Source organism: Anomaloglossus baeobatrachus, chromosome 6, assembly GCF_048569485.1.
Source record: "Anomaloglossus baeobatrachus isolate aAnoBae1 chromosome 6, aAnoBae1.hap1, whole genome shotgun sequence".
NCBI classification, from domain to species: domain Eukaryota; kingdom Metazoa; phylum Chordata; class Amphibia; order Anura; family Aromobatidae; genus Anomaloglossus; species Anomaloglossus baeobatrachus.
The window spans coordinates 162,848,512-162,875,334 of record NC_134358.1 but is presented as its reverse complement, the minus strand read 5'-3'; the positions used below and the strand labels follow the sequence as shown (position 1 = coordinate 162,875,334).

Below are 26,823 nucleotides of genomic sequence, written 5' to 3'. Positions count from 1 at the left end.
AGAATAAATAAGTTATAGTACATAAGGAATTTATACAAGATATATATTTTAATTCTTAGACATATTTCTTTAGTATAGAGATATTAGGATTTTTTATTAAGGGTTTATTCTGAATAGTTACATTCTAGAATAAGGTTATAACGTTTTGATTTTCTTATATCTTTTTGTGTTAGTCACTTCTTTTACTGATACACAGATTGGTAATCATTTTTTCTTTTCAAATATGGAAGTGATATTGATAATATGGTCTTGAAGATATACCACACAAATTTTAATTTAATTTAATCTAAACATATTAATTTTTATAATATCATATTTCATGATATTGAAAGGGGGAGGTTTGGTCTCAATCACACACATTTATATTTGATAAATATATGTGTTTACAGGATACTTTAATAATTAATATTTCAAGTACAAATGAAAATCGGAATAAAAATAAAACTTGAAATAAAAATAAGGCCTTCTATGTATATAACACCTATGTCTTTAATAATACATAACCTTAATGTTACCAGTATCTTATAAAATTACCAAGCCTATCAATAACCAATAAAAATAATTAAGTCATGTAACCTTGCAAATAATACACTTCTCTTAGTATATAAATGCATTATGATATACTTCAAATATATATTTTTTTTCCAATTCTTCCTTTGTACTTGAAATATTAATTATTAAAGTATCCTGTAAACACATATATTTATCAAATATAAATGTGTGTGATTGAGACCAAACCTCCCCCTTTCAATATCATGAAATATGATATTATAAAAATTAATATGTTTAGATTAAATTAAATTAAAATTTGTGTGGTATATCTTCAAGACCATATTATCAATATCACTTCCATATTTGAAAAGAAAAAATGATTACCAATCTGTGTATCAGTAAAAGAAGTGACTAACACAAAAAGATATAAGAAAATCAAAACGTTATAACCTTATTCTAGAATGTAACTATTCAGAATAAACCCTTAATAAAAAATCCTAATATCTCTATACTAAAGAAATATGTCTAAGAATTAAAATATATATCTTGTATAAATTCCTTATGTACTATAACTTATTTATTCTATATAGTATACATACATATCTTATAACTTCTAAGTTAAAACAAAAATTCTCTTTTTTTTTTTTTTCTCTCTGGATCCAAATACTTTGTTTGAGCAGCTGCTAAAGTCAATCAATCATTCATTGACACATCTATGCACACAAGACTGTAACATACTTTCACATAAAAACATTGACGGACTCAAATCCCTGTATTCCCAATTATTCTATGCGCATTTCAAAGATTATGTTACTAATTTGAAGTACTTCTCGAAAAAAACAAATTCCAATGTATTACACACTGTACATATGACCATGGAACAAACATTTATTTTTAGCTTTTAGTATCAAGTCATGCTCTGGTCACGTGCAAGGAACACCATTCCAAGACAGCAAGCAGTTTTACTACATTCCAAAGCTCAGATTACATTTCTAATAACTCTAAAGGAGATATATATATTCATAAAAAAAACGTTCAAGTATACTTCTCTGACCATTGGTACCTGAGAAAATAATAATTATTATTCAATCATGCTTTCGCGAATTAACCTTACACAAGAAAATATATGTTACCTGATTGAAGACAAGAACATATGTAAAAATAAAAAGTTAATACTTCATCAATCTGTTTTACTGATAAATTCTGAGGGAAATAAAAGAATAAAATTATTATCATATTTATGATAAAAATGAAACACTTAAAATCCGTTACTTTCTCTTATTATTTTATTTTAAATATTATTATTCATATACAGAGATCAAATTATTAAATTTATAACATTAAACTATCATTTGACTAAATGAAAATATGACCTTGATTTACTATCACTACTTCTAATATATAAATATATTCACTGTATATGAAAAATTATGATTATCAAATAGCAAAATTAATTTATCCAGAAATCCCCTTTTATCCAGCTAAAAACCAAACCTCAATTTTTGCAAGATTCGATTTATTACAGTAATTTCCAGAAAATTGGAATTGAAGTTATTTTGTAACTCAATTTTTTTCCTTAAATGAGGAAAAATATCTTTCTCTGGAAAACCACCCAGCTGTCGCTGCCTATCAAATTCTCTGGACGACTTTTTTTCTTTCACTAGTGACCAGGGGAGAGAATCCGCACAAGACACCTGTTTCTGTCTTTCAGGGCTTTTAAAAATCGCTTGTCTGAGATAATCGGTATCAGATTTTGTGACAATTTTCTCTTTCATTGAAGGTGACAAGGAAAGAGGGGGGGTGTATGACTTATAATTCACATGAAATTTCCTGCGAATTTCATAAATTTTGTCACAAAAATATTTGGATCTGGGAGACACTGTTGGTTTTTCACAAAAACTCACCCTTTTTTGTGTTGGTTTTTCAGAATTAATTAATTTCTGTTTTGATTGACTTTGGCGATTTCTAACAAAATCGATAAATGTCGTACATTCGAATAGGGACTTTTTATTTAATGCCACCGCACAGGCTGCATTGTCAAGGAAATTAAATTTCTTGATGAATAAACGTATCATTCCATCCAATCTGACATTTGGAATAACCGCCCTATATAAACGTTCAAAAACGGACATAAATGAGAACGTACTCTCATTCTGTTCAATTTGTAATTCCTTCAACATCTCATAGTTTGGATCAGATTCATTCCTTGCACAGAAGATGAGATATTTTAGCCTTATGATGTCGTTATCATTTGAACAATCAAATGTCTCATTGTCAGAAGACTTTTTTAATGCCAATTGTCTAAAAAAATGCTGAGGTAACCACATACAGAATAACTGATTCGTCTCACTATTGGTTAAATTTAACTTCTCGATGGAACCTTCAAAAACCTCTGAATTTCTGCAAACATGTATTTTAGGATTATATGCGGGAATTAATTTGCATATGTCCAATAAATTTTTTCTAAGTGTAATCCCTAACTTAGCCTGTTCTATTTTTAGAAACTGATCGTCGCCATTTTCTCTCTCCACGTGTCTTTTCTGCACGTGTCCCATTCTGGCTCCTCCCCCTTCTGGCTTCACTACGTCATTTCCTGCTTCTTTCTCAGTATCTTGAAAGGCACCTTGATTACGTAGCACATGTCTGCCGCCATTATCAAAATTCTGATTTACAAAATTACAGCCAACATTACAGTCAGAATTCACAATATCACTGACTGACATTCCAGGTTCTAAGCAGTCTTTGGATTTCTCTGTCACTAACTCTCCTGACAATTCAGGTTGTCTAATTCCACCATTTTTACACTTTTCTACGATTAACTTGTGAAAATCATAGACTAAATGACAGACATTTCTGATTTTCTGTTTCTCTCTATTAAAAGACCTTGCACATTCTATACGTGAATTCTCAAGTTCACACTCCTCATAAAAGCGTAACCAAATCTCTTCTACATTAGAAATATCTGGATAAGTGAACTGAAGTTTACTTTGCTTCACATATGAAGAGATAAAATCCATTTTCTTACCTGAAATGATCAGATGATCTGATGGATGATCCTGTAAGACTTGATCCACCTTATTCAACACGTCCAATACTTCTTATGGACTGACTTTATCTTTCTTGCTCAAAAATACGTCGAAAGTTAACTCCTGTAACTTTGTAAAGACTTTAAAGTTCATTTAAAAAAAAAAAAACATTCATGCAACTTGACTTATACGTATTTCCTAGGTTCTACGTGATTTTATAAATTGTCGATTCCTGATCCTTTGCAGGAGATACTTAAAATACTTATGACTTTGATAACTTCGACCCCCCTTATGCAAAGTGAAGGAACAACAAAAAAATATATAAAAAAAAATCACGAATAGCTGACTCGCCAAATGTTAAAAAATATACTCTTACATATATTTTTCTTCAAATACGTAAAGCCGCATGAAAGAAAAGACCTCAAAAATGTAAAAAATAAATGTATTTTATCTATTTAAAAATGGTTGCCAAGGTTCAGTTACAGAAAGGAAAAAAATAATATACTTTGATAGCTTATGTAAAAAGAGTTCATTTAGTCCATATTGAACAATGGGAAGTCTTTACCCATCTCTCTTTGGCTCCTGAACGGCAATGCTGGGGATGTCATCTCTTAGCCTGGACAACGTGTCATATCTTGCAGCACTGGAGTCTTCTCACGGCAGGCAGTGTGGAGAGCGCCCCGTAGCCCCCTCCATCGTGTATTATATACCAGCTGTTCAAACCATATAGGGCATTCTAGTGTAACACAGTTGAATATAGTTCCATATTACGTAAGCTTCTAGAAGCCTCGGGAAGCTTCTGGAAGGATTCAAATATATCCCTCCATGCTCATCACTCAAGTATATTCCATATGAGCATATTTACCCTTATAAACTTTATTAATAACCTATGCCCTCCAACATAAACAGAACTATGAACGTATATGTCTTACTATGAAATATTTGATAACTTGATGTATTAATTTCAATCATTTTACAGTTTCACAAGCAAAGGTGTTGGATACTTGACCAGTATCTATGGTGATCTTAATTCTGAGCTATTTGTGAGTATCCTACAAGATGAGTTACTTCGTACACTTGAATACAATGTGTATGATAAGGACGACATAGTCTTCCAGCAGGATAATGACCCAAAGCATATATAGAGATTGGCGAAGAAATGGTTCAATGACAATGAAGTAGAGATGCTGGATTGGCCCCCACAATTATCCAACCTCAACTCTACCTTCAAGTGTTTGATTGTGTTTAAGAAAAAGCTATATACATACCCAAGTGATTCGACCAGTATGCACCAACATTTGGAACATGCAGAAGAGATCTGGGATCAGATTTTGGATCAGACATGCTGATTCTGATCAAGTGAATGCCCAGAAGGATTCAGGCGGAGTTGAAAGCTAATTGAGGATTTACAAACTACTAACAAAATAATAAAAATTTAAATGTGACATTTTAGAAGCAAAACAGTGACATGACAAAAATCTGCATAACTAATCATACGCTAGATAGTTGCAAGTCAAATTTATGTATGAGATAGCCAAGATGATTGTCTATAAAATGAAAGTAGTCTCGCGTTCGAAGCTGTAGAGGATGGTGAGATATGGAGCCTGAAAGTCAAAAGTTCAAAACATTGTTACCCTTTTGCTAGTCCGTGTAAGAGTAAAGCGGGCTTTACACGCTGCGACATCGCTAATGCGGAGTCGTTGGGGTCACGGATTTTGTGACGCACATCCGGCCGCATTAGCGATGCCGTTGCGTGTGACACCGATAAGCGATTTTGCATCGTTGCAAAACAGTGCAAAATCGCTAATCGGCGACACGGGGGTCCATTCTCAATTATCGTTACTTCAGCAGTAACGAGGTTGTTCGTCGTTCCTGCGGCAGCACACATCGCTGCGTGTGACGCCGCAGGAGCGAGGAAGTTCTCCCTACCTGCCTCCCGGCCGCTATGCGGAAGGAAGGAGGTGGGCAGGATGTTACGTCCCGCTCATCTCCGCCCCTCCGCTGCGATTGGACGGCAGTTCAGTGACGTTTCAGTGACGTCGCTGTGACGCCGCACGGACCGCCCCCTTAGAAAGGAAGCGGTTCGCCGGTCACAGCGACGTCGCCGGACAGGTAAGTATGTGTGACGGCTCTGGGCGATGTTGTGCGGCACGGGCAGCGATATGCCAGTGTCGCGCAACAGATGGGGGCGGATACCCACACTAGCGATATCGGGACCGATATCGCAGTGTGTAAAGTAGCCTTAAGGCCTCATTCTGACGATAGTATTTTTGATCAGTATTTTTATTAGTATTTGCCAAAACCAGGAGTGTTTCCAAAACACAGAATAGGTGCAGGTGTCAATCTTCCTTCAAACCACTCCTGGATTTGGCATTCAAACACTGATGCAAAAATACTGACATGTGAATGAGGCCTTAAACTGTATAATAACCTCACCCATAGCTCTGAGTGGTAGCTTTCTGTGAATTGTGAATAAGCTGCTAATTATTATCAGTAGTGGGGGTAGCCTGACTGCTCTGCATGTAAGGCCTGTTTCACAGGTCAGTGAAAAACAGAAAAACAGACTTTTTTCACGGACATGTTAAAGAAGTTGTCCAGTTACCAAAACTGTTTTTTTTTTTTTGGATAAATCTTGCTATTATGTGTCTCTAAACACATCTATCACGTTATTTTACCAATATTATCTTTTATCATGGTCTAGCATAACATCTTCATTTCTGGCTCCAGCTCTGATGGAGTTAATCTCTCTCTTAACTTCCTGTGTTCAGTTACTACAACTTCCATAATCCTTTGCAGTAACTAGCAATCTATCTCCCAACCCATTCTGACTGTTCCCTCCCCTCAGATCTCCACCACAACAGTTCCCTCCCCTCCTTCCTGTGTGCACTGCCTAATCATGGTAATAGAGCTTTTATCCTTTGGTCTTTCTGTGCTGCATGTCACTATCTGTCTCCACTATGGGACTTGTAGTGCAGGTGACCGGATGATACATGTCACTAACTGCCCCTCTCTGTGATTTCTGCTGCATAGTACCAACTGTATACACTCTCACCTGCACTACAAGTCCCATAGTGGAGACAGTGACATGCTCTGCTCTGACACATAGTGTGCTGCATGTCACTGTCTCCACTGTGGGACTTGTTGTGCAGGTGAGAGTGTATACAGTTGGTAGTATGCAGCAGAAATCACAGAGTGGAGACAGTGACATGTATCATCCGGTCACCTGCACTACAAGTCCCATAGTGGAGACAATTAGTGACATGCAGCAAACTATGTGTCAGAGCAGAGCATGTCACTGTCTCCACTCTGGAACTTGTAGTGCAGGTGACAGAGTGGAGCAGATTGGTCCCATGCAGCTGTGCTGCTGGTGGGAGTATATGATCACACTGCCGACACCGCCCGTTCTCCTGACAGCTGAGCAGAGCGGGCGGGTGGACAGTGTGATCAGATACTTGCGTGACAGGGGGGATTTCAGTGGAGGAAACCCCCCCTGTACTCCAGACTGGAGCCCGTACCGGCCACAGCTGAATGCTGGTAAGCGTCTGCTTTCACCGCTCCACAGTAAAGTTCTCCGGCTCCTCCCCTCGATGCTGTGCTGTGACGTGCGGTAGTCACCGCCCACAGCCCTGTCAGTCACTGTGAGTGGCGCCGGCCTCCTGTGACGTACCCGTCTTGTTTGAGAGCCCGGAAATGCCGGGACGTCAGAGGATGCCGGCGGCCACAGCTCCAGGCGGTCATGTGACTGGCACTGAGCGTGCAGGATAGCGCCGCTCAGTGCCAGAAATGGAAATAGAGGCTATTGAAGAAGATGCAGACAATGGTAAGTGAAAATCATTGGGGGAAAAAAAAATGGGTGGACCACCCCTTTAAACAGGCATATGTCCCATCTTACGCTGTGGTTCTAAATGTACTATCCGTGATCAGTGATCCGTGATAGCACATGGAGATAAACTCACTTGTCCCCGTTCCTGCTGTCCATGGTGCTGAAGTCTCCTGGATACTGTGTCTAGCCGCTGTCTCTCTCTCACCACTGTAGCTTCTTCTGGGTCGGCTGTGCAGCGCATAACTGCATATGCATGAGAATGAGCCGGCCTGGATGCAGCAGAGAACAGCGGCTGGAGACAGCATTGCTGAAACGGGTGAGTTTAAAAAGCTTTCTATTTTCTATGTACGCGTTTTCCTGGTACATGTTTCACGGATCACACCATAGAGTGGTCTGTGGGACATCAGTGATGCCAGAAAAAAAACAGACATTGTCTCCGTGTAGAAATCACAGACACACGTGTACACTGCACAGAGACCCGGTCAGTGAGAAATAACTGATGTCTGCATAGACCCATTGATTTTAATGTGCCTGCATATGACCGTTATTCTGGTACGTATAAAAACTGTCACAAACGTACTAGAATCACTGATGGAGGCCTAAGATGTAGTATGTCAGAGATAATCTCCTGCTGATAAAATACTGATTGTACTGAAACTGCAACACAGCCTGATAAGTGACATGTCCCTGGAATCGGGCTCTCAGGAGAAAATAGCAAAAGCCTGCTGAAATATTATTTTTTAAAATAAGTGACATAAACTAAACATTTTCACAGAAATGTCATTTTAATATTAGTGTGCATTTATTTCAAATCTGTTTTATTGATGAAACTGTTGTCAACATACAAACATATCATTTGTGCAATTACAATATATAAGCATCATTTTCTCAATGCCGGGATAACATCCAGAAATTGTTACATTACTAAATTTCTTGGAATTCTTCAAATTATCTTTGTGCTATTACCATACAACCACTTGTAAATTATAGGTCAGAATTTTACTTCTTTTGACTTCCCGTATCCTAATATACTCATTCTCCTTGTATGTCTATTGTCTTATGAATTATTGATAAATCTTTTCATATAAAAAATGAAACTAGAAAACTGCAGATTAATGTTCAGAAAAGAAAGAAAGAAGAGGAAAGATATAAGCATAAAGAAGAGGAAATTAGAGAAAAGGGGGGAGGTGGGGGAAGCAAGAAAAGCAAAGAAAAAAGGGGGGGGAAGGAATGAGACTCCCCACCGTTTCTCAGCTCAAAAAGCTCGCCAAACTCTCCACAAACTCTGGGGACTCCATGAACATAATCCATGGTCTCCAAACTGTAGTAAATTTTTCTGTGTTCCCATTTAGTTCTGCTGTCAGCTCCTCCATTCTCTGGAGGTTTGTCATCTCCTCCAACCAATCCAGCACCGTAGGGCATCTAGTCTGTTTCCAAAATCGTGGGATAATCATACGGGCAGCCGCCAGGCAAAATCGCAACATGTCCCTTTTTTGTGTTTTAATAGCTCCTGGGAGCATAGAAAGAAGGGCAACCTGGGGGGATTTTTCTATTTCACCTCCGCTCATCTTTTTGTACAGGTAGAACACTGAGTCCCAAAAGGGTTGCAGCTTAGTACAGCTCCACCATATGTGTAGCATTGTACCTGTGTCTGTGCCACACCTCCAGCACACATCAGACACAGAGGGAAATATAGCATGTAATTTAGTCGGGTAATGGTACCACCTTGTGAGAATTTTATAACTTTTCTCTTGAGCGGCGCACGCCAAGGAAAGCTTGTGGGTCCACAGGTACGCTCTGCTCCAATCGTCCTCTGCAATATCCTCTCCCAGTTCCTCTCCCCACCTACAGACAAAGTGAGGTTTATCCACCCTATTTCTCTGGTTCAGCATTTTATAGATGAGTGAGATGCCATGTCCAGGTGATGACCCCTGTAAAAATATTTTCTCAAAAGGAGTAGGGGGTGTCCTCATCCTTCTCTCCCTGTCCTGGTACGAGAGGAAAGATTTCAACTGCATATATTCCATCCAGGAAATCTCTCTCCCTGTGGCCTGCATGGAAGTATAAGTTGGTAGGGTGTGTCCCTGGAGCACGTGACAAAAACGGGTATCATCCGCCCGAGTAAATCCCCCGAATCTATGGGAGTGGAGTCCTGGGGGGAACTTCTTATTACCGAATACGGGGGTAAGTGGGCCCTGCTCCTGAGAGAGAGATCCCTTTTTTATCTCTCCATCCCACATCCCCATCGCTGTCCGCGTGAACTCCATTCCTTTCGCTATCTGGATCCTACTTTCTTTCTCTAACCATGGAAGTAAATGTAAGGGAGTTCCCAGTACATCCTGTTCAATCACCACCCATTGTTTCGAATTACCATGAAAATGCCAGTCCAGTAATCTCGTTAGGATAGCTGCCTTGTAATATAACTGAAAATTTGGGAGCCCCGCCCCCCCGTCACTTTTGTGTCTGGTCAGAGTTTTAATTCCTGTTCGGGGTCTCCTGTTCCCCCAGACAAACCCAGACAAGGCTGTCCGGATCTTGGAGAAGTAACTTAGCGGTAGCTGTATGGGTATTGTCTGAAACAGGAACAGGAACCTCGGTAACACATCCATTTTTATCGCGTTTATACGCCCAAACCACGTCAATCTCTTTTTGTCATATTTCTTTAAGTCCCTGATTGTCCTTTCTAATAAGGGGAAAAAATTGTGATGTACAATTTTTGCTGGATCCCTAGGTACCATAACTCCCAGATATTTTAAAACTGACGGTTGCCACTTAAAAGGGAAGTTTTGTGATACTCTCGCAAGGTCTTCTGCCGATAAAGTCACGTTCATGGCCTCTGATTTGGAAAAATTTACTTTGAAGTTGCTTAAGTTGCCAAACTGTTCGAACTCCTTAAGCAAGGACGGGAAGGATATGTGTGGTTGGGAAATGAACATGAGAAGGTCATCCGCGAATAGAGCCAGCTTACGGCTCTCCCCCCCCGCCTCTATCCCGTGGATGCTTGTGTTGTTTCTCAGGGCGACCGCAAGGTGCTCCATGACTATGACGTATAAGAGGGGCGACAGTGGACATCCCTGTCTCGTTCCATTGTGGACCAGAAAGGATGATGATAGAAACCCATTTGTCCTGACTTTTGCTGAGGGTCTCGTATACAGGGACGCAATTCTACCCAAAAATTTCTGACCCAAACCCACCTGTCTCAAGGCTGCCATCATAAAGCTCCAACTGACCCGGTCGAAGGCCTTCTCCGCGTCCACTGAAAGTAAACACATGGGGAGAGACTGAGCCCTCGACCGAGCCATCAGGAGGAACAATTTGTTGGTGTTGTCCCGTGCCTCCCGGCCTTTTACAAATCCCACCTGGTCTGTATGTATTATCCCAGGCAGGGACAGGGCAAGTCTGTTGGCAAGTGCTTTAGAGAAAAATTTCAAATCTAAATTAATCAGTGAGATGGGTCTGTAATTTGTAACCAGCAAGTGGTCCTTTCCCGGTTTGGGGATAACACATATGTGTGCTTCAAGAGACTGTGCTACCCACTGGGAGTTTTCAGATATGGAGTTAAATACTTTGGTCATGAACGGGGATAACTGAGTCTGAAAAATTTTATAGAACTTGGGGGTAAACCCGTCCGGACCTGGGCTTTTGCCTGAAGGAGAATCCCTGATAATAGATGCCACTTCTGTCTCTGTAAAGACTGCTTCTAGGTTTTCAACCTCAGTATTGGGTATAGTCGGCAGGGCTGTTTTAAGTATGTAATCATTTATTTTAGTCTCCAAAGCTTCTTGTGGCATATCCCCAAATTTGCCCCTTATGTTGTAAAGGTCACTATAATATTTTTGAAACTGCTCCGCTATGTGGATTGGGTTCTGAGTCAAAAGGCCGTCCGATTTTTTGATCGTAGGGATGTGACTGGGGTCCCCCCTCGGATGTAATAACCTAGCTAGTGGTCTGCCACATTTGTCCGCATATTCATACATAAATCTTTTTAGTCTATTCCTGTGGCGCTCGTATTGTCGGTCCAGAATGGATTTAAGTTCCTCTCTGTTTTTAACTAGCTCTGTCAGTGTCACCGGGGATAATGTCTGCTTATGGATCTTCTCTAGGTCTGAAATATTCTGAAGTAGAGACAGAATGGTTTGGGCTCTCTCCCTCTTAATCCTAGCCCCATGTTTGATCAGAATCCCTCTCAACACACACTTTAGTGTCTCCCATTGAACAGGTAGGGTAGTAGTGTCTCCTGAGTGTATCTCCAAGAATTCATCTATTGTGTTCTGCAGGTCTTTCAAGCATCCCTGGTCCCTCAGCAGACTATCATTCAACCGCCAAGACCACGGCCTCCCAGGCCCATCCGGCATAGTGAGGCTCAAAAATATGGGGGCATGATCTGACCAAGAGATACTGCCTATAGAGGCCTGTATCTGCCATGTCAGGGCCTTCTGACTTACAAGGAATAGGTCTATGCGGCTGTATGAAGAGTGAGCCGGGGAAAAATATGTGTAGTCACGGTCTACTGGGTGTAGTGTTCTCCATACATCCACTAATCTGAGTTCCTGTATACAACGTTTAACCTTCGTTAGTTTCCTTATTGAGAGAAAGTTATGTCCCGACGTTGTGTCTACCTTAGGGTCCAAAGTGAAGTTTAAATCACCGCCCACGATCACGGTCCCTTCTGCGAATTCATCCAGTGATGACAGGAGAGAGGAGCAGGTCGTCGCCGGATCTCTATTCGGTAGATACCAATTGACAATGGTAAAGATGGATGAGTTAACATTAATTTTCAGGAATATAAATCTTCCCTCCGTGTCCACCCGTGTATCTAGAACTGTGTGCACTAGGGACTTATGGATGCCTATGGACACTCCCTTGGATTTTGACTCTGGGTTGGAACTGTGGACCCAGTTAGTGTAATATCTGTCTCTAAAGATGGGGAGGTGGCCCGTTTTAAAATGTGTTTCTTGGATCAATAGTATATGGACTCTTTTTTTGTGCATGTCAAAAAATATCTGGGAGCGTTTTTGCGGGACATTAAGTCCCCTCACATTTAGTGAACCCCAATTAATCTGCGTCATTTCAATGCGGAGGAACGGTGGGGACTCTAGGGATAGGTTCGGGGATTAGGGAGAGAGAGAGAGAGAGATGTGCAGGCAAGTAGGATAGGAAGAGCAGGGAAAAAGAAGAGGAAATAAAAGAGAAGAGGTAAGAAGGTCGAGAATACAAAAGAAACTACCAACAAAGCAGTAGAAACCAAAGGCAAGGAGGTCAGAGTGCCTCCCGCCTGCAAGGTTACAGCAAGACCCTAACGTCGGGTCTAAAAAGACTAAAAGTAACTGTATAGGTATAAGAGAATACCAAACTGTCTAACCTAGGGATGGTGAGACTACGCCACTCCTTTATGGCGTGTTATCCCAATCAGGGAGGGAACTTTCTACAAAGGAGCCCCCTGCCCCGGACTAACAATAAGCAATTATTCAACTTAGTTTGTCAGCCAGAGCCCTATATAATGTGAGGACACAAGGTCTAGAGAGAATATTGTGCTATACACCGTCAGGGGGTGCCCCCCCGCCCCCTCTTCCAGGAAGGCGGGAGGGAACCCCCCCCCTCATAATCAGAAAGACTTAATCCCCCTGGCAAAAAAATTATAGCAAAACTGGGAGGTACATTCTATTGAGAAACAACCCAATGAATTTTTGTTTATGAACCAATAACTCCTTAAACATCAGACTGGTCTTCCTCTTCGAGGGCCACGCATCCGATCACCATCTGGGGCAGCACCCCAAACCCCCATTGGAAACACCGGCCATTCCTCTATAGGCACCAATGGAATGTCCAGGGCTGCAGCAAACGATGGCATATCAGTCGGGTTCCTAAGAACATGCATTCTTCCCGCATGTCGGACCTGCAGGCGGAAGGGAAATCCCCAGCTGTATTGAAACTCATACGAACGGAGCATGTCCAGGAGAGGTTTCAGTGCTCTCCTTCTTTGTAAAGTGAAACGGGATAAGTCCTGCAGAATCTGGACTTGGCTCCCCTCGTATGCTGGTGAAACTCCACTGCGCAGCTTAAACAGGATGGCCTCTTTAAGGACATAACGGTGGACCCTGCAAATCACATCTCGTGGTCTGTCATTCTGTGTAGGTCTAGGGCCAAGCGCTCTATGCACTCTGTCTAGCTCCAGGGGTTGGCTTGATGGTTCACCCAGGATCTCATTAAACATCACTTGGAGGGCTCTCTGGAGATCCTTAGGTTCAACAGACTCTGGTAAACCCCGGACCCTTAAATTGTTTCTCCGGCCCCTGTTTTCAGCATCGTCCATTGCTTCCACCATATATTGTATTTGGCAGGAGTGTTGATCCAAAATGGCCCCTTGTGCCTGAGTGGTGTCTTCTATATTCTGTATTTTAGCTGCCTGTATTTGGTTCTGAGTGTCCACTCTTTCCACCTCCCCCCTCAGGGCTGACAGCTCTGTGCGGTATGCCTGTTCCAGCCTTGCTATATATGTCTCCATATCTTCTCTGGTGGGCATAGAAGAGATGTGTGCCCGGATTTCATTAAGTTCTGTTAGCACTCCTGGTTCATGTGATCTTATTGTACTTGTGGCAGGCTCTAACTCTGCTTGCATTTCCATATCATACACACTTTGACTCAGGCTGTGTCTCACTGAAGATAGGAGATTTCCACTAGCAGGGCCCTGTTCCCCATTTGCAGCATTAACAGCCTCTGCTTGAGATTTATTATTGTCCTCCTTCTGTGACAGGGGTAAGGGCACCTCTCCCCCCTCCTGAGGCCTCCCCACTGCAGGTCTGCAATCAGCAATGGTGGGGGTTGTACCCATGCTCCCTGCTCCAGGGCTCCCCTGTACCTGGACACGCTGGCTGTCTGGGGTTATCAGCTGCCTCTCCTCCACTGCCCGGGTGCTTTCCTCCCTCTGTCTCTGCTGCTGCTGGGGCTTCCCCTGCCTCTCCATCTTGGGAGATGTCTGCAGTGCTGTCCTCTGCTTCGGCCCGGTAAGGAAGCCTCTAATTCCCTTCTCCTCTGTCCGTGACGCTCCTCTGCTGGGCCCCTGGGAGCTCTCCCTTCTCCTGCGCTGCATATCCTTTTCTTCCAGGCTCTTGGGCTGGTTTAATTGTCAGTAGTGTAGTCCGGTGGCAGGAGCTGAGACAAACACGTCCTCACTCCTCCATAGCCAGGACACGCCCCCCATTAGTGTGCATTTATGTTGGTTTTTTTTTTTTGTTTGTTTTTTTTTTGCACCCGATAGTCAGTGTTTATATACCCAAGGCAAAAAAATGACATTTTTTGACTTTGCATAAAATCCCTTGAATCGCGTACACCATTTTGATGTCTTTACACAAAAAAACATCAGCAAATTCCACAAGTCAAAAATGACAAGTGGCATGTATAAGAAAAGAAAAAAGGCAAATGATGAATTGGAATCTTTGGATGAAAGAAGCATCTACAAAATTGACTGTTATATTGCACGGATCACATAGGGGGCATCATCCGTATCAGTTAAGGCAAGGATTAAGTATACGAGGAGGATGATGCTGGCTTGAGTATCGGGCACAAAACAGAAATAATAAAAGCTGTTTTTACAATGGTGAGTTACACATATATTTAAGTGCTTACAATGGGAACCCAGCATTGGTGGCTGTTTTAAATTAAAATAAAACAAACAAGAAAAAAAAAAACCCTATCTATCAATGTAGGCTTGTATGACTAGGCGATACATCAGTCCAGTCTCTTTGGAGTACTGGTTTTCCTTTCAGAGATCCAGGTGGACTAGTGACTAGTGATATATCGGCTAAATGTGAGGCATTGAAAGCTTCTCGTCCGGCAAGCCTGCTCTATATTAGTAAAGATCAAAAAAAACAAAATGTCTGTCTGAATAAGGCTATGTGCACACAGTGCGTTTTTCAGGTGCGTTTTTGGACTCAAAACTGCATGACTTTGCTTCCCCAGCAAAGTCTGAGTTTTCATTTTTGCTGTCCGCACACAACTTTTTTTTTTTTTTTAAGCTGCGTTTTTGAGTTTAAAAAAAAATGGAAATGTCAATTCTTTCCTGCGTTTTTCTGCGTTTTCCCATGCAGAAAATCGCAGGGATCAAAAACGCAGCCAAAAACGCACCAAAACCAGGTAAAAACGCATGCGTTTTTACTCGTGCGTTTTTGCGCATTTTTGCCGTGGGTGCGTTTTTTATTCATTTGTGTGTTTTTAGCAGCCAAAACCGCACAAAAACGCAGCGTCAAAAAAACGCAGCGTGCGCACATAGCCTAAGGGGTACTTTGCACGTTGCGACATCGCTATTGCGATCTCGTCGGGGTCAAAATCAAGCGACGTTGCAACGTGTAAAGCCTAGAAGCACCAATAAACGATCGCAAAAGCGTCGATAATCAGTGATCTGTGTAGTGTTGGTAATTTCCATAATTTCGCTGCAGCGACAGGTACGATGTTGTTCCTTGTTCCTGCGGCAGCACACATCCCTGTGTATGAAGCCGCAGGAGCGAGGAACATCTCCTTACCTGCGTCCCAGCTGCAATGACGAAGGAAGGAGGTGGGCGGGATGTTTACGTCCCACTCCTCTCCGCCCCTCTGCTTCTATTGGCCGCCTGCCGTGTGACGTCGCTGTGATGCCGCACGACCCGCCCCCTTAAGAAGGAGGCGGTTCGCCGGCCAGAGCGACGTCGCAGGGCAGGTAAGTGCGTGTGACGCTGCCGTAGCGATAATGTTCGCTACGGCAGCTATCACAAGATATCGCATCTGTGACGGGGCGGGGACTATCGTGCTCGGCATCGCTACAATCTGCTAGCGATGTCGCAGCGTGCAAAGTACCCCTAAGTGTCTCCAGTTGTGCTGATGGTCCTAGTCATATTTCATACTTGTTACTGGGTTATACTCTGACTTACAGGGAAGCTACTGATAGGTTATCTTTGGGAGGAGAGTTCATTTGCATATATAGAACAAAGTGACTTTGACAGTCTTAAAATGCTGTGATCATAGGACTAGGAGTGGTAAAGCTTTTTTTGACGTATTTTTGATTAGTAATCCATTATTTCCCAATGAAGCGCCTGTTGAAGTCAGAGATATTGTCTTTATGATCTGTTCTTGCTACAGTTTGATATGGCTAATTTTTACTCCTTTCATAAAATTATGAACGGCTTTCTACAATGTTTTCCATTTTTATTACTGACTGCATTGATAGAAAGCGGATTTTATTAGGATCTTTTATCAGTGACCATGGTGCAGGCGGTGCGTGCGGACTTACTCCCGAGACGTCGTTGCCCACACAACGCTTCAGACTGTGCTTATGGATTTACTGCAGCAAAATGCTCGTTTCTATTCTGAACTGTGATGTCTCCCATGACTGAACATTTGTTTGTTTCTTTTGTCAGAACGACTTTGCCGTCCCCAATGTTTTCCAGAAATGATTTCAGCATTTGGAGTATTTTAAGAAAGTGCATTGGAATGGTAAGTTCATTCTCTACTCTCTGTTCAATTAAATCCATGAAAATCCACATTTATCTTCCTCCATGAAGCGCATTTATATTTCTGGCTTTATTTTTTTTCTTCTCGTTGGTTTCCACTGGGGCATTTCAAATTATGTACAATAGAGAACGATTGTAAAAATGCTGTAAGGTAATTAAGGGAAACCTTACAACTGATATACAGTATGCTGTCCAATCTATAGATACCCGCTGTATGATCTCAGCCATGTAGGTTTGACTGAAACTCTGCGCTATTTCAGAGAAAAACATAGTTTTAAGTATCCCTAATGTCAGTGCATCATTAGTAAACAGATAATGAGGGTAACTGCCAAACTATAAAGGATCACCCCTAAATATTACATTCAATTTACTTGTCTTAAATCTGGGCACTCCCGCTCAACACTTTTCCCTTACTTATGGAAGATTCCTCAGTAGCTGTAATGGGGCCTTATAGAGAGAGAGGGCCAGATGAGCTTTTCTATCAGCATGCTCCAGATGGCTGATTAAACGAGGTATCTGGATTCCTCATCATTTTTCATCAACCTTTTTGCCTGTTAGTCGGTCCAGAGCTTCCGTGCACCGGACCCTTATTGTTCCAAGACCTGGTGAACTGGGCCATGTGTGACTCCCCTGGACTAGTCGGGGCATCACAGGGTACTGCACTTCTGCTCTTTAGTGCAGGGCTCAACCCTCCATGGTTCTGGATTCCTAACCTTTGGTACTGCCTCCATCCGCATTCAAATCCCAACCACACCTCACACCACACCCTGCCAGACACACCAGTGGGCTACTGAGCTGGAATAGGGCCGCCCACCTAGAGGTCAGGCAGACTGGTGGGAGGGAAATACAGTAGTAGCTCTCGAGTAGTGAGTAGCAGAGGGAGTGTGTGGCTCCCTGGGAGTTACAGGTTTGGTCGCAGACAGTGGTCTGGGCCCGGATGAGTCTGAGACACGATCGCAGGGTATTGAGGTTGGGTGCCTAGACTTATAATTAAACATAAAGATCTACTACACGCAAGCATCAACTGTATAACTTTTTTGATCACTCTCTAATTAGTGTCTATCTCTTCCTCCTTTCCCCCATTAATGGCAGTGGAAAGTCAATACCTCCCTACTATATGACCCTATTGTCTCTCAGGAGATTCTACAAACGCTTTGCTATAAATACCACTGGAGATTCCTTTCCGAATACAATTTGGGAGGCACAGAAATGTGTGATTATAGGTGTTTTTATAAAGCATGGGGCTAGGTTGAAGAGGGAGAGATCGATGGAGAGAATTATTCTGTTATGTCCCAATTAAGAAACTGAATCTCTCCATAAACAGATGTCTTGAAAATATGGTTCTTAAAGTTCTCATAGCATTACGCACCCTCCTTAATAAATAAGTGAAAGGATTTCTTGCTAGTTGTAGACTGCAGTACTATCTATGTACGTGGTAATAAATGCAGTAAATCTTTAGGGAAAGCTTCACAGGGCTAAACTCTACGTTACTTCTCCTAAATCTTTTATGTATGTTTATCTACAGAAATCACCTCTGCCTTTTAAGAATATTATACTTCCGTACAATATCGATAGACAAAAACCCCTATATCTAGAGAATTTTGTTTGCAGATTAGAAATTACATTAACACCTGCGGGTCATCCCACCCTTAGTTCTAAAAATTTCTAATTCCAAGATGGGAAACGCAACGAGGCGGGATGGCTTGTCCTTACTTTGCTACAAAAAAACTTTGAGATTGCCCCCCCCATTTAATGTCCTCCTTTTAATTCAATGTCCTAAGATTCTCCTACATCACTACACTCCCTTAGGGCACATATTTCTGTAATCCACAAATCTTGGAAAGCTCCATCTCAATGTTCCAGTTACAGTCCTTTTATCCCTCTTACATGTGGACATTAAACTTTTTGCAAAGATCCTTGCCTCCAGATTATCACCTTTTTATTGCCAAATGTCGTTCACTTGAACCAAGCGGACTTTATGACCGGTCGTGAAGCCCAAGATAATACTACTAAAGCTATTTATCCTAATTCATAACGCAAAATCAACTAACATGCATTTGATACTCTTATCTACAGGCGCTGAGAGGTCTTTTAACAGGGTTAACTGGACATTTCTAGAGGACCTCATGTAGGTCTGGAAAACGGGATGCTTCAGTGGATCTTGTCTTTATACTCCTCTTCCTCAGCCAGAATCCCAGTGAAGTGTTTTTTTTCTTTCAGGGTCTTTTAACACTTCTAATGGTACCTGCCAGAGCTGCCCTCTTTCCCCCCTGATTTCTATTCTAATTATTGACCCTTTCTTTAGATATGTAAGAGCCTGACTGACCCTCTATTAAACATCTCTCAGCCTTATCTGAGCAAGTTCCACTTGGTTGTTGGAGGTGTTTGCAAACAAAACCTTTTCTTAAACCCTGCCAGGTGCAATATGCACCCAGAACCATGAGCAGTTCTAAAGATCTTTTATCTTCTGCTAATGAGCGCAGGGACAAGTCACAAGGGCGTTATATTCCCCGACTAGTCCGCCCTCTTAGCATGTTTGTACGCCCACAGGGGGCTTACTGACATGCTATTCAATGCAGCGTCACTAGCGGTGCCGTGCTTACCTGTGTTCTCTGTCAAAGCGCTTCTGAATGCCCGGCAGTGTCATGCGCAGTAGACCTCTCTGAAGCCGGGACGCGTACACCTGGCTTTATGCTGCGCATGACCGGAAGTGCCTGGCATTCAGAAGAGCAATCACAGTGAATACAGGTACGAGTGTCCCTGTTGGTGACTCTGCAATGAATAGCATGTAAGTACACCCCTGTGGACATGGTAACATGTTAAGAAGGCAGCTAGTCGGGGGGATATAACGCCCTTGGAACTAGTCCCCTCGCTCATTAGCATAAGATAAAAGATCTTAAATACTTTTTCTAAAGATCTCTTTAGCTATGCTAGTGTATACAGGGACAGTTAGGCAGGGATTAGCAATATATATCCAGAAGTGCTAGTGATTGTGGGTGCATATTGCACCTGACAGGTTCCCTTTAACAAGCTCCTAAATCTAAATAATTGAAAGCTAAACTGAAATTTGAAATGTCTTGTCTTGGCTCTATCTCTAGGGTCTACTCCATGTTTCTCTCCCCTATAGACCAACCCCCTCCACCAATTATTCTACAATGAAAGGCAGATTTAAACATTAGCCTTACTGTTGAACTGTTGATCTTTCATTTTCGCTCACACATAGAATTTCAGTTAGTTCTAGATTTCAGGAGGCAGCTTATAAACTACATTCCAGATGGTACAGCGTCCCAACACGTCTGCATGCTCTTTCCTTCATCTAATCCTACTTGCTGGAGGTGTGGTGAGGCAGATGGCTCATTCATACACATCTTTTTGGCTCTTAAGTCGCTTCTTCCATTTTGGTCTGGAGTGAAAGACCTCGTACAGACAGTCACTGGATTTGTGGGAACTGCCCTCCTCTTGCTATAGCACTATGAGATTCCATTGGCCTCCTACAAATGCGTTCTACTAAAATTCCTGGTAATGGCCACACGGGCTTGCATTCTATTAGTATGTAAAAAGTCTGTTTTTACTAGTGATGGGTGGACTCGGACTGTAAAAGTCTGGATTGGATACGCCCCGGTTTCAAACGTACCCGAGTGCTGGGACCGGAATTCTCAGGGAATTCTGGCTAATGATCCGGATCCGGCACTCAGGAAATTAAAAAAAAGGTAATAAAAATAAAGGAAAAATAAGAATGAAGCAAATGCTTCATACTTAGTCTCCGGCGCAGATATAACTGCTCTCGTGGCAGCTCATTCACTTCTGAGGCCGCTCATTATTGCTTATCCATATACCCTGCTTTCCCCACCCACAGCCGTAACATCTGTGATGGTTGCAGTCAGATGCACCTCCCAGCCTGTGTGACAACGTCAGACTTCAACCAATCACAGATGCTTTCTGCAGGTCACTGTAGGTTGGAGTAAAAATAAATAAGTAAAACATTTGGCACAGGACCCCCCATATTATGGTACCCAGCATAGATAAAGCATACAACCACAGGCTGCAGCCCCCAGCTGTACGCTTATCTTGGCTGTGTATCAAAATAGGAGAAACCACATATGGCTTTTTTTTATGATTATTTTTTAAATAAGTAATTTAAAAAAAAAATAGCATGTGATCCTCCCCAATTTTGATTTTGATAGCCAGCCATGATAAAGCCCGACAGCTGAGTGCTGGTAATCTCAGGCTGGGGAGACCCATGCTTATTGGGCCACCCCCAGCCTAAACAGAGCAGCCTGCAGCCGCCCAGAATTGCTGCATCCATTAGATGGCACTTTACCCGACTCTTCCCGTTTACTCTTGTGTGGTGGCTCACAGTTGCCACTAAGTCCTGGTTTAGTAATGGGAGGCGTCTGAGCCCCTACATTACTAGTCTGTAATTGAAAGTAAATGAGCCTAAACATAAAAAAAATACATTATTTGAAATATAAGACAAAAAAAACACCTACTTTCATCCCTTTATTAACTCCAAAACACCCCTGCAGGTCTGATATAATCCACATGAGGTCCAGCGACTATTCCAGCTCTGCTACAGTACTGAATTCACACCGAGCGGTCATAGAAAATGTCCGCCTGCTAGAGACTGAGTGAGCCACACGATCAGCAGTGACGTCAGTCAGGCTATTTGCGGTCACAGATGGAGGGCTGTGGGAACCTCCAGCTGTGACCACAAATCCCCTGAGTGATGTCACTGCTGATCACGCTATTAATTCCAAAGAGCTTTGCTCAGTATGTCTTTGGAATCTGGGAGGAGAAACCCATACAAACACTTGGAGAACATATAAGCTTCTTGCAGATGTTGTCCTTGGTGGGATTTGAACCCAGGACCCCAGCACTGCAAGACTGTAGTGGCTAAAAAAAAAATAATTTTATATTTTGATAGACTGGACTTTTATAGACATGACAACACTAAATATATTTTATTATTGTTATTAATATTATTACTTTTTAGTGAGAAAAATCAGGCTTTTCATAATTTTATTTTTTACTGGGGTTTTTTTTTTAAATATTTATTAAGGCTTATTTCTTTAGTCGTCTCTGTATACTGCAATGTCACAGTATTGCAGAATATAGTGTTAATCCCAAAATACGGCAGCCATAGGGCCTTCAGCAGGCCCATGGCTGTAATGGCAATCGCAGGGAGTAAATGGAAGCAAAACTTGTTGCGCACAAGCGTTGGCAACCTTGCTGTTGTCAGCGATTGACAGTGGGCAGAGCTCTCTTCCAGCTGTTAGGCACAGATGTCTGCTATTTAATTACCTGGCATCTACCACCTGTGGAGGGAGCTTGGCTTCGGAGCTCATTCATCAACGCGACCTATTCCATGATGGGTATATTTATTTTATTCATTTCTATTGTGCCATTAATTCCACAGAAACTCTTGAATCACAATCGTTAATCATTATTACTGCCTCCATTTGGGCTCAGAATCAAAATTCCTTATCAGTATGTGTTTGGAGTATGGGAGGAAACAGGAGAACCCGGACTAAACTAACGAGAACATACAAACTCATTGCAGATCCTTAGGGGGATTTGACCCCAGGCCTCAGTGCTGTAAGGCTACAGTGCTAATCACTGAGACAGTCATGGGACCTTAGTAGTTGAAAAATACATGTAACACAAAAGTATGATCTAAAAGTTATTTTCTGATTATAGCTTCCCTTTAAGTGCTGTATTAGTTTAGTGGTTTCTAATGCTGTAAAGATAAGAGGTTGCATATCATGCTTAACACCAGCATACATGGACAGATGGCACGGACAAAATCTGTCTTTGATACAGAAGTTGAGTTTTTATTAATTTTATAACATATATAAAACTAATACAAATGCATTTCTTCTGCACATTGCAGGAATTATCCAAGATCACAATGCCTGTAATTTTCAATGAGCCACTGAGCTTTCTACAACGCCTGTCAGAATATATGGAGCACACGTATCTCATCCATAAAGCAACTCAATGTACAGACCACATGGAAAGAATGCAGGTAATTTGCTGACTTGGAATTTTTTTTATGTTGCTAGTGATACTTTGGGAAGCTGTGTACGGTTTCAGATGTTCAAAACCTAGAAAAGTCCCAAATTCTAGCAGGGGCATGTCTTTAAACTTCTACTTTTAGCAAGTAGCTTCTCATAAGATTCTATATTAAAGCATTATCGTGGGTTTACTGTACTTGGCAGGGAATCTGTCAGCAGGTTTTTGCAGTGTAAGCTGAAGCCAGCGTACTGCAAGGGTTAACATAGGAAATGCAGGCTGCCTGTCTTGTCACAGTCCGATCTATTGTTTGCTATGTTTTGTTTAAAAACATAAAGAGGGAAACCCCAATAAAATATAACTTTTAATAGTGTTATTTTAGAAGTCATAGACCAAATCAAAAATAAACAAAAAATGAATAAAGTGCAGAATATATAATAACACGTGCTAGGAGGGAGGTTGAACAAACTGACTGGCCATAAATAAGCCCTAGTCAGCCTCACCCTACCTAGCAATGGAGGGCATGATGCCCTAGTGTTGTGGCACCTCTATTCACCGACTGGAAACCCTGCATGACCCTAGTAAGCCCTGCACAGCAAAATACACCACTTAGACAAAATGGAGACCCCCCCCCACCATCCCAATCAGATGGTGAGGCAAAAAACCTATCTGAGAAATTGTCCTAAGAAGACGTCCTGACGTGTTTCATCTCGCAGATACCAGGGAATTATCAGGGGACAAGCAGGAAGCAAACCACCAATGCAGGAGCCTCCCTGAGAGGTCAAAACAGAGGTGCAGAAAGGATACAAGTGTCCTTATTCCTTGTAGTAGTTCCAGCGGGTGTAACAAACACTGTTCCCATGATGATCTTCCCTGCTCCATGTGCTCTCATGCTGCTGCTCTTCTTCTATCTTGGCACTTTAATTGACAGGAAGCAAAAGGAGTTGGGAGTTCTCCGCTTGGTCAAGAAGAGCGAAACATCAAGTCTCACTAGATCATTCTGAAAATGGCTGTTTTGACTTTCTCTAGAGGATATTGCTTTTTATTCCCCTCTATAACCATGCTTCCCTATGATTGGACGCTATAACAGAGGGTTAAAACTAAACTTTCGCCAAAGAGGAATTATTGTTACTGCTCCCATGGAAAATTTCCATATTCGACACTGTAAGATTCAGAAACTCTTGTCTTTACAATGGACTGGAGATAAAGAAAAACTAAAAAAAATGTTTTAATCAGCGTTTCAACCCCATTATTATGAGGTAGGAAATTACAAATGAAAAAAAAAAAATAGTGATAGGTCATCTTCTAATAATATATCTTACAAAAAAAAAATAATAAACCTATTTTGTATAGATAATTATTTCCAGTAAAGGGGTATTATCGTCTGAGCGTGTTTTGGCATATTGATAGGATATGCTCCAACATTCTGTATGCAGGAGGGTCTGACCCCTGGGTTTATCTGTAATCCTGTACAGCGTTTTTTCTGGCCTCCATGTGTAGGGAAGTGAATATCCGTACCATGCATGTTAGTGAAGTAGTATTGCAGTTTGCTGCATGACTCGCGGCTGTAAGCACCGCTGTACATCTGGGTTGAAAAAGCTGCAAAGCTAAACTTATATAAAGTTTTCTGCAAAATAATAGCGTTCTAAAATTGCTAACATGTTTTAATTACTGTTTTTGGCAAAATAGCTCATACAACATGGGAAAAATTCATGACTAGGTATAGGCGAGTAATGGGCAACCAACAGAATTCATAGTCATGACATGCATGCTGCTAATTGGGTGTAATTGACTAATTTAAAGGGAATCTGTCACATAAAGAAAACTATTAACCTGCAGATATGGGGTTAATTGCATTTTAAACCTGACAGGCTCCTGCTAATCAAACCTCGCGGGGGAAGAAAATTAACTGTATTTGCCCCGGCAGTGTTTGGATTTCAGTCATGAGGGTGCTGGCGCGGGTTCAGTCACCACTTTGTGTATCGAGCGTTGCGGCTGTAACTGCACCCCCTCAAGCTGCCTCCTATGCTGAGTGGCAGTGTGAAGTCGGGTGTACGCATCTCGTTTTCAGAGAGGTCTAGTGCTCATGGCTGGAAGTGCAGGGACTTGTGATCATGCACACTGCCCAGCGTCTGATGCGGTGACCACAGACACAGGTACGTGCATCACTGCTGATGATGCTGGGCAATGGGCAAAGAATGCAGAATGAGAGCAGTAACTAACGCCCTTGCAACTAGTCCCTGCGCTCATTAGATTAATAAAGGATCTTTGGAAATACTTTTTCTAACTATCTCTTTATCCATGCTACTAGATGCCGGGACAGTTGGGAATTAGAAATATGCACCCAGAACTGCTCGCGTCTCTGGCTGCATATTGCACCTGACAGGTTCACTTTAACACTAGAACTACTGAGGTAGTCATTTTGACTACTTTGCACCATGTATTTCTATATAGGTGTCACGAGTCCAGTAGTTCTAGTGTTAAAGTGGCAAACCAAATCCAGAACAGGTAGTAGGGAAAGAAATGCCACCATGCGCATAGATCATAGAATAACCAGAATGGCAAAGAAGCTTCCAATAATCGGCTCCAGGCAGATCAAAGAACATCTTCAGATATTTGTTAATACTGGAACCATCAGAAGACACCTTCATGAATCTAAACTATTTGAAAGAAACTGTCATAAAGTACCATTTTTGAAAGAAAGAGGTGTTTGAAAAGGTTAGTTTTCCAAAGAACAGATTAACTGGCCTACAGAGAGCTGGTACAACATTTTGTTTACAGATGAGAGCAAAATTTGTTCTGATTAGGTCTAAAGGCCGCAGTTTGTGAGATGATGACCCCAAAACACTGAATTCAAGCCACAGTACACTGTGAAGACTGTAAAACATGGAGGTGTAAGCATAATGGTTTGGGGATGTTTCTCATACTCTGGAGTTGGGCCCATTCATTGCATACCAGGCACCGTGGACCAGTTTGAATATATCTAAATACTGGATGAGGTCATGTTACCTTATGCTGAAGTGTAAATGCCCTTGAAATGGGTGTTTTCAGCAGGTCAACAACCTCAAGCACAGCAGCAAGTGGCCAACATCCTGGTTCCAGGCCAACGAGATTCCAGACCAACTGAGAATTTGTTGAGTGACATAAAAATGCATTTTTTTTATACAAAATCTAAGAAAGCAAAAGGACTGTGGAATGAAGTCCAGTCATCTTGTGCTGGAATTAGAGATGAGCGAACCGGTCCCGGTTCGGCTCGAGGCCGATTCGCCGAACGGAGGTCCCGTTCGAGTTCGGCTCGTCGAACGTTCGACGAACCGAACTCGAACTGCATGGGAAACAATGGCAGGCAATCACAAACACCGAAAAACACCTAGAAAACACCCTCAAAGGTGTCCAAAAGGTGACAAACAACTCAAACACATGGGAAAGTGACAAGGACATATACTCATGCGAAAACAAAACAGCTGGACAAGGAAAAAGAGGAGGACACACAGATATGAGTATATGCAAGGAAACATCGATTCCATTATTGTGCAACTTGAGCCCTGCTCATTTTAGACTTCCAATCTGGATAAATTGCCTGAGCTCGCCACGTACGCCTTGGGGATCTTGTCGTGTCCTGCAGCCAGCGTTCTCTCGGAACCTGTCTTCAGTGCTGCTGGGGGTCTGCTGGCAGATAAGCACACGTGTCTGTCCACTGACAATGTGGACATTGCTCTCAGAGGACTTTTCTTCCCCTGGGTCAGCCAGGGGACGGGAAAGGCACGCGTATTTTTGAGAGTGCTTCATGCAAAGCATCTTTTTCTTTTTCAAAAGGGGGCTCAACCGATGCCAGTCAAGTGGGGTGTGTGTGGCCCAGTTAGTGGAAACGAGGGAGACTGTGGTTGGAGTCCCCTCGCTGTGTCTCTAAAAGAACCAAGATGAACAAGTCATGGCTCTCAGAGGACTTTTCTTCCCCTGGGTCAGCCAGGGGACGGGAAAGGCACGC

The 26,823-nt window shown here is 42.1% G+C and overlaps 1 protein-coding gene across 3 annotated transcripts in view; it reads left to right on the top strand.

Moving 5' to 3' along the window:
• The window catches only part of OSBPL1A (oxysterol binding protein like 1A), a 316,689-nt gene that overhangs the window by 258,559 nt on the left and 31,307 nt on the right, over positions 1-26,823 (top strand). For all 3 annotated transcript variants that reach the window (XM_075353345.1, XM_075353346.1, XM_075353347.1), the window contains 2 exons: positions 16,731-16,806; positions 22,714-22,848. In XM_075353345.1, coding sequence (XP_075209460.1) covers positions 16,731-16,806; positions 22,714-22,848 — 211 coding nt within the window. The remainder of the gene's footprint in view (positions 1-16,730; positions 16,807-22,713; positions 22,849-26,823) is intronic.